The following is a 9,302-nucleotide window of genomic DNA, read 5'->3' as shown; positions in this document are numbered from 1 at the left end:
GCGTGTGGGGAGTGTCGGTTAAAAAGGGGAGGGGAAGTGGGTCAAAGCCTCTATAAATAGAGGTAGTGTAATGCGGTAGGGGATATCGAGTATTTGTGTAAAGTCAGGCAATTAGCTTGTAGAGAGGGGTTATGCCCTCGATAGGGAGGTTATGCTCCCAATCCCATTCTTGTAAAAAGAACATTCTTTCACAGTGAATAATAGTCAAAACTCATTCTTTCTTTACTGTTTCTATCTTTTGAGTGAGTCCTGTTAGGTTCCAAACACAGTAACCTAACAAAAACGCTCTGTGATAATTAATTAACTACAGAGGTAGTCATTATCCAAAATGATTTCAAAACTTTCAAAAACAATATGTAATAAACGATTATCATTTGATAATTGATTATCATTGGCAGTTATGATTATCAATTATCACTTAATGATAATTGATTATCATTGACGGTTATGATAACCAATTATCACCTAAGGATAATCAATTATCAGTGGCAATTATGCCTTGATTCTTCAGTTTTTGCAATAATTGATTCTCAATTTTGGATAATCGATTATTAGTGGCAGTTGTGGCTTGATTGCAAAAATTCTAGACCAAATTTGTGAATGAAGCTCATAAATAGAGGGTTAGGCTTTCATTTGGAAATACAAATGCAAGAAACGAAATACTGAGTCTGAGTATTCAATGGAAGTGTTCATTAGGTGGTTCCCCATCTCTTGTGGGATTCAAGAGAGGTGTCTTCATCTTTTGTGGGACTCAAAGGAGATGTTCATCCGTTACGAATTTCAAGGAGGGGTTTTTCATCTCGTGTGGTTCCAAGAGATGTTTTCTAAACCTTAACTTCATTCTTTGTGATTGTAAGTTTTGATTTATGTTAGTGATTGGTTCGTCCTTCTTTATAAAGATTAACAATTAGACATAGATTCTTTTGACTGAACCAGTAAAAAAATTACTTGTGCAAATCTCTCTTTCCTATACTTTTTACTTTTCGTGTTATTATTTGTAAAATGAATTTAAAAAGAGGGAAATATTTTTAAAAGCACAAATTTATTAAAGAAAACAATTCACCCCCTCTTAGTTTTTGTCCAAATGCAATTATTCCACTGTGACTCTGTGAACTATGGCTTTAGCAACCTGTGAACTTGTTTGGCTTAAGCAATTGTTTAGAGAGTTACAATTTGGAGATATCACTCAAATGACACTTATATGTGACAATCAGACAGCTCTTCATATCCGTTCTAGTCATGTCTTTTATGAAAGAACCAAACACATTGAGATTGACTTTCATTTCATTCAAGAAAAGATTGTATTTGGAGACATCAAGATTAAGTTCGTTAACTCAAATGATTAGTTAACAGATCTTTTCACTAAGCCTTTAAAGGAACCAAGAATTTATTATATTTGTAATAAGTTTGGTACATACGATTTATATGCACCATCTTGACGAGAAGTGTTAGATATATTGCGTTTTATGTTAATTAAGGAAACATAGACTTATGTTATTGTTTGATATTGGTAGATATTGTTTTTAACAATACCTTTTATTTACCATATTTATGTTTGGTTTCCATATATAATTGTATGATTCTTCATTATAAATATATTACCCTAAGTGTGTTTTAGACATAAGGGAGATTAATTCTATACCTAGTTTTACTATATTCAATATTGATGATAGCTTGTAAGATAGCCTAAGTGCAAGGGGCCCTTTATATTTTGGACTGGCAACAGCTAAGCATATCAAAACTTTTAATTCAAGCTTGAATCTGTCAAATCTTTTTGGCTTTTAAAACTGAACCATGCCTTTGTCATATCATAGTAAAAAACAGAAAAATAAAAGGAAATAATTTCTCTAATAAAGGTTGGATGGTGAAGCAATGAGGCTTCTTTATGTTCATTCAGTCATGCCAATAGAGGTCTTGCATGTAATAAGATATGCAGCATTGAGGGTTCCAAAAATAATTTGAAGGTTCACTCCAGATTTTTAGAATTAGAATTTAGTTTTCCTCAATTAGAATACATACTTTACTTTGTAATAACATGTACTTCATGACAAGATACCAATAGTTCCCACAAGAAACATTATCCCAATCCAAAGTCGCACAAACTCACCTGTCTAAATTTGAATAGCATATTCTTAGGCTTCTGTTACAGATATAAGGTTCCACACCGACCCCAGTAACACATTGATCACTAAATTTGGGCATATAAGTATATAAGACAAACTCAATCACACCTGTGCTAATAAAGAAACCTTAGGATGAAATACTCTACCAGACAAAGAAAACCTAAAATCAATGCCTCTAGATTGCTAAATGTGGGTATGTAAGTGTTAGGTTACTTTATACAAATAACCTAATCAATACTCTCTTCTCACTTCAACTCTCAAATAACAGAATGGAAAGTTCGTATGTGTGTATTATTGATTCAGTAAAGTATTGAAAATACAAGTATACTCTCTCCTAAGGAAGCCTACCTTCCTCCACTGGAAAATATGCTCAGTCTATACTCAAAAGAAAATAACCTAATGAACAGAGTTACAGGAAGACTATTTATAGTATCTCATTCTCGCGCCTCTTCCTAATAGGTAAAACAATCAGCCTCTACTGTGTGGCCTCACTTCCCCGGCCTTACCGTTCGGCTTCTCCTCTCTTACACCGTTCGACCTCGCTTCTCCCTATCTTTCTGTTCAGCCTCACTTCTCCTTTGCCTTACTGTTCAGCTTCTCCCCTAGTGCAACGTTCGGCCTCGCTTCCTCCTGTCTTTCTGTTCGGCCTCACTTCCTCCTTGCCTTACCATTCAGCTTCTCCCCTCGTGCATCAGTCTCACTTCCTCTTGCCTTACCGTTCGGTATTAAGTTAATTCCCTCCTCTTTTATTCCTCCTCTCATGTACTTCTAACTTCCTAACAGTAAGACAGACAAACCACAATTCTCTTGAAAAGTTCAATGATAACAGAACTAAAGTTGATGTTACACTAGCCCAATAAGAAAGCATAAATCCATGCGTGTAACATGGGAATTCTTTTGTTATTCCATGTTCAGTTCATCAGCTTTATTTTTGCATGATGGGAACTGCCTTTTCTCACCAGGGAGGAATAGGTCGAGAATCCAACAACTAACAAAGAATTTCCCCCTTTTTGACTCCCATTATTCACTGTTTTTCATTTACCAAATGTTCAATCTGCCAGTTTATAACTTCTAGACAATTTTAGCTCTGCTATCATATGCTTTTAATAGTTTAGTTTTAACTGAGACCAAGCACTAACATTAACAAGTTAGATATTATCTGTTGACTTTTAAAACACGGGTCCTGGCTTTTTCCTTTCAGTTTGATGAGAGCACAAACTACTTTGGAGGATGATGACATGCTAACATCTTGTCCTACCTCACTAATGATGATGCCATGACAGAACAAAAACATAGAAGGAAGCAACACATTCAATACTTGATGTATTCACAGGCAGATACACTGGACAAAAAACTGCGTTGCAGCAAAAAATATGTAAAGCCATAAAGAACAAACCTTCAGATGGATCAGTTGGACCAGGGAAATCAATCCAATCATAGGATTGAACATGCACTGAACCATATATGAGCTTGCTTAAGACTGTCATTCCAGGATGATTATGGAGAGGAATAACAGAAGAAGGGGGCATACAAAAAATTCCTATCTGATGAAGATTAAAAATATTAATCAAAATTTTGTAGCTATACTCAAGAAATAGTGTATAAAAATTGCTGACTAAATGGTGGAGTTCTGAGAATTAAAACTAACAGAGAAGCTGTCATCTTCATACAAATGCAGGTATTTGATCGGTGGTGACTGTTGATGGTTCCCATTACATTCAGGCGACCAATTACGAACCACTTGTGCCTCCTGTTCAAGACCTACATCAGATGGCTTGATTTTTTCTGAAACATTAAATTAATGGTTATTAAAAAAATCTTAGTTAGACGGCAAAACTATAATGTAGCAAGATATGTAGAAAACCAAAAGGGAACAAAATGCGCCATACAAATTTGTGTGTGATATATGACTGTATTTTAAAAGACCCAGAACCGAACCAAAGATCAGAGAAAGACAATTGAAATGTTACACTAGTATTCACAGTTATAAAAGCACACTTGAACAGCCCCTTATATAATCACAATCTCTAACATTAAGTCACAATCACATGCTTGCAAAGATTTTCGGTCAGGGTCACAACGTCACACTAAGATAGTGCAGTCTGGGTATATTGGATCTATTATCTATCTTTTAAAGCACCTGGTTGATTGTTGAGATATAACAATGGATAACAGCAGCAAGCGTAACAAGATGAGCAGTAAAAAATCATATTTCAAAAGGTAGAAATCTTTTACTGTGCATTACTGATAGGTTCCTGAATTGGGAACCTAATTGCAACCCTCACTTTCACTCCAAGAAACACAGAAAGAATGGGAAAACTGAATGTTATTCACAGAAGAATGTCTGTACAGATAGAACACAGAGGCATAACCCTCTTCAACAGGTAAGTACCCGTTAACAACTAAACAATCAACAACCCCCCTCAGTATCTGCCTTCTATTTATTTATACACCCCAACCTAACTGTTCTAACTGATAAAACAGTTAAACGGTTACAGATATTCCCCCTAATTAGTTCCCCTTCTTTCTTCTCTCATAAACCAACCATCTCCTATTATCCCTATCAATACCCGCTCCTTGAACTCCAACCTTGTCCCCAAGGTTGAAATCGGGATATTGTTCCCGTATCGTGATTTCATTCTCCCAGGTAGCCCCTTCTTGTCCTCCTTCTTGCCACTCAACTAGCAGTTGTGGTACACTTTCCCCTCCTTCCTGCAGCTGCCTTCTTCCCAAAATGTTTACGGGCCAGAATGAAGGTCCTTCAGCCTGCAGGTCCTGTGGTAAGTCCCTCTCCACCCTTTTTTCTCCTATTGCCTTCTTCACTTGTGAAACATGGAAGACAGGATGAATTCTAGCTGTCTCCGGTAGCTGTAACTTACATGCATTCTTCCCCACCTTCTGAATCACCAGAAACGGTCCAAAGTATCTAGCTGCTAGCTTTGGATGGAGCCTGGTTGGCATTGATGTTTGTCTATGAGGCCGTATCTTCAGGTACACCCAATCCCCTACTTCCACGTTTGCAGCCTTTCTCCTTTTATTAGCTTGCCTTACCATAAGATCCTGTGCCCTTTCCAATGAAACTTTAATTGTTTCAGGGCTTCATCCCTGGTTAGGAGCTCCTGACTCACTGCCTCCACCAAAGATTCTCCAGGAATGAACCTATGCAAAGAGGGAGGCGCCCTCCCATACACGGCTTCAAATGGGGTGCACCTTTTTGCTCCTTGGTAGCTCGTGTTGTACCAATATTCGGCCCATGACAACACGGCCATCCACCCCTTTGGCTGCTCCGAACAGAAACACCTAAGATACCCCTCCAAAACACGATTTAGCACCTCCGTTTGACCGTCCGTCTCAGGGTGGTAGGCAGTACTCATCTTTAGCTGCGTACCCTGCCCTTTAAACAGTTCTTTCCAAAATATACTCAGGAACAACAGATCCCGGTCAGATACTATAGATTGTGGTATCCCATGCAACCTCACAATTTCTCTTATGAAAATTTCAGCCACTGTTTTCGCCGAATATGGGTGCTTGAGTGGTAAGAAGTGTGCGTATTTGCTCAAGCGATCCACCACCACCAATACTGCGTCATACCCCTGGGACTTAGGCAAGTGAACTATAAAATCCATACTCAACTCCTCCCATATGGCATTCGGCACTGGCAAGGGCTGTAGTAATCCTTGAGGAGAAGATGTTAAGTACTTGTGTTGTTGGCACACCAGACACTTAGCCACAAACTCCGTTACATCCTTCTTCATCCCGACCCAGTACAATGATTGTGCGATACGCCTATAAGTCCTGTACACTCCCGAGTGCCCCCCGTTTGTGTCACATGAAATTCAGCTAACAACTTTGGAATCCATTTGGACTTAGCCGACAACACCAATCTGCCTTTGTGGTGGAGCCTCTCATGTTCTAAAGTGTAAGCGGGATGGGTGTTGGGATCTCTCCTTACGTCGTCCATCACCTTCTGCAAAAACTCATCCACCTCTACTTCCTGCATTATTTCTCCAACATCTTGCCAAAAAGGCCTTGCTACTACACTCAGCTCCTTCAAATTGCCTTGAAAGAGCATCTGCAGCCTTATTCGCAGCTCCTGTCTTATAAACAATTTCAAAGTCGTATCCCAGAAGCTTAGCTATCCAGTCCTGCTGGTTTTGGGTGGTGATACGTTGTTCCAGCAGATGACGAAGACTCTTCTGGTCCGTATGAACTACAAAACGCTGCCCCACCAGATAAGGCCTCCAATGTTGTATCGCTAACACCAAAGCCATCATCTCCTTCTCATAGATGGACTTGCTCAACTTTCCTTCGGACAACGCCTTGCTAAAGTAGGCCATCGGGTTTCTTCCTTGCATCACACGGCCCCCACGCCACTTCCCGACGCATCACATTCTATGTGGAAAGGTTGTGTGAAGTCGGGCAAAGATAATACTGGCGCTGTCGTCATCTTTCTCTTCAAATGCACCCACGCCTCCTCAGTCTTTTCATTCCACGCGAATCCCCCTTTCTTCAGCAATTTCGTCAAGGGTCTGGCGATCTTGCCATAATCCCGGACGAACCTCCGGTAGTACCCCGTTAACCCCAGAAATCCCCTCAAACTTTTCACTGTTTTCGGACGCTCCCATTCCACCACTGCCTTGATTTTTTCGTCATCCATCTCTACCCCTCTACTAGAGACGATGTGCCCCAAGTACTTAACTTGGGTCTGCCCAAATTCACATTTCCCCTTGTTCGCAACCCACTTGTCTCGTTGCAGAATCGTGAGCACGCATTTAACATGTTCAAGATGCTCCTCCCACGTGCGGCTGTATACCAGAATGTCATCAAAGAATACGAGAACATACCTGCGCAGATAGGGCTGGAACAGTGCGTTCATTGCACTTTGGAAGGTTGTCGGCGCGTTCGTAAGCCCGAAAGGCATGACGACGAACTCGTGGTGCCCTTGATGAGTTCGAAATGTTGTTTTCTCCACGTCCCGTTCGCTCATACGGATTTGATGATAACCCGCTTTTAGGTCGACTTTCGAAAAGTAAGACGCCCCCTTCAGCTCGTCCAACAACTCCTCGATCACCAAAATTGGAAACTTGTCCGGCACCGTCGCTTGGTTGAGTGCTCGGTAGTCGATGCAAAACCACCAGCTGTCGTCCTTCTTCTTTACTAGGATCACCGGACTTGAGTAGGGGCTATGGCTTGGTCGGATCACCCCCGTCCGTAGCATTTCTGCGATTTAGTGCTCTATCTCAGCTTTGATGGCATGCGGATACCGGTATGGCCGAACATTAACCGGATCGACCCCCTCTTTAAGTTGTATGTGGTGTTCGACCTCTCGGTTAGGTGGCAGTGTCTTTGCTTGAGAGAACACCACGTCATAATTCTCCAGATCTATTTTTCAGTGAGGCCCACGTTCTTCAGTTTATTTTGTTGGGCCTCCATCGAGCCCAACTCCCAGACCACAAAACAAGTCTCAGTTCGATCCATTTTCATGAGCGCCCTGGGGCCCACCACTCTGCGTTCCAACGTGGGGTCACCCCTCACCGTCACCTCTCTTCCTCCCTCCTTATACATCATCTTCAACTTTCCCCAGTCCACCATTACTTCTCCCAGCCTCTGCAACCACTCCACCCCAAGAATTATTTCAACTCCCCCAAGTTCAAACAAGTAAAATCTTTCAATCAACTGAGCTTCCCCAAGCTCCAACTTCACTCCCTCACAACACCCGCTAATTCTTTTCTTTTGACCGTCTCCCAGACTCACCATATAGGGCTGCGTCTTGGTCACCGTCATCTGCAGTTCCTCCACCACCCGCCGATCAATGAAGTTGTGGCTCGCGCCACTATCAATTAAAACTAACACCTCTGTGCCCGATGTGCCCTCGTAACTTCATTGTTTTGGGTTTCGTCAACCCGCCGGCGGACAGTGCCGACAACTCCATTGTCGCAAGGTTCGTCTCCGTCACCTCGTCGCCTTCGGCCTCTTCCTCTTCCTCTACCACAATTAGCATTTTGAGACCCCTCTCTGGACAACGATGGCCGGGGTCGAAGGGTCCGCCGCACCTGAAACAACGACCCTCTTCCCTCTGTTTAAGATACTCCGGGTAAGGTAGATTGCGAACATTCCGATCACCTCCGCTACCGGTAGCCACCCCCTTATTCCGCCCTTGGGTCCCATCTTTATTAACCGACCCAACGCTTTCCGTCGTTCCCCCTCGTACCGTTGACTCTCGATTCGGTTCAACTCGCATCACCGAACTCGACGCCTTGCCCCAAGAATTTTGATTCTTGGATACCCACCCTCCTCCGGTCTTCGTGCACAATTTCTCCACATCCCTCGCCACTCGCATGGCCGTCATCAAATCCGGTGGGTCATGTGGCCGGACATGATCTCCCACCTCCTCCCTTAGTCCGGACAGGAAATACCCCATGATCTGCTCCTCTAGTATCTGGGTCGTCTAACCCACCAAAACTTCAAAATCGCGTATGTACTCCTCCACTGGTCCTGACTGTTGTATGGTTGACAGCCTCCCGTACACCGTCCCTCGTGTTCCTCCTCCAAATCGGATACCCAGAGCCCTCTTCAACCCATCCCAAGAAAGGTTCTTGGTTTTCTCTCGCCAGAATCGGAACCAGCTTCTGGCGTAACCATCCATACTGATAAAGGCTAGTTCCAGTTTCTCCTCCTCCGCCACCTTCTGTACTTCGAAAAACTTTCCGCTCTGCCTATCCATACCCAAGGTTCGCCCCCCTCAAAGACTGGTAATTCGACTCGCTTCCTCCATTGGCTCAAATCCCCTTGGTTACCTCCTCCACCTCTTCCACCTTCACTGTTGGGACCACCACCATTATCGTTCACCGACGACTCACTCTCCCCCTGTCGCTTCCCGTGGTGATTGTGGTTACGTTCTCCAAGCGCCTTCAAGATTGCCTGGACGTCATGTCGTATCGCCGCCGTCTCCTATCGCAACGCCCCCGTATCAGCTTTCGTCTCGGCGATTGCCAGTTCGACCGCCTCTAAGTGCCCTTCGACTACCACCATTCTTCCCTCCATCTCCACACGCGATAACACTCTGATTGGGGATCCGGCAGGTCGGACCAAATGATAGGTTCCTGAATTGGGAACCTAATTGCAACCCTCACTTTCACTCCAAGAAACACAGAAAGAATGGGAAAACTGAATGTTATT

General features: G+C 42.7%; 1 protein-coding gene across 2 annotated transcripts in view; it reads right to left on the bottom strand.

The window, feature by feature from the left end:
• The window catches only part of LOC106778611 (plant cysteine oxidase 4), a 17,424-nt gene that overhangs the window by 4,983 nt on the left and 3,139 nt on the right, over positions 1 to 9,302 (bottom strand). For both annotated transcript variants that reach the window (XM_014666588.2, XM_014666589.2), the window contains exons 3-4: positions 3,772 to 3,908; positions 3,520 to 3,667 (exon numbers count right to left, since the gene is read on the bottom strand). In XM_014666588.2, coding sequence (XP_014522074.1) covers positions 3,520 to 3,667; positions 3,772 to 3,908 — 285 coding nt within the window. The remainder of the gene's footprint in view (positions 1 to 3,519; positions 3,668 to 3,771; positions 3,909 to 9,302) is intronic.

Source organism: Vigna radiata, unplaced genomic scaffold (genome assembly GCF_000741045.1).
Source record: "Vigna radiata var. radiata cultivar VC1973A unplaced genomic scaffold, Vradiata_ver6 scaffold_23, whole genome shotgun sequence".
Taxonomy (NCBI): Eukaryota; Viridiplantae; Streptophyta; class Magnoliopsida; order Fabales; family Fabaceae; genus Vigna; species Vigna radiata.
This window is presented reverse-complemented; position numbering and strand designations above follow the sequence as displayed.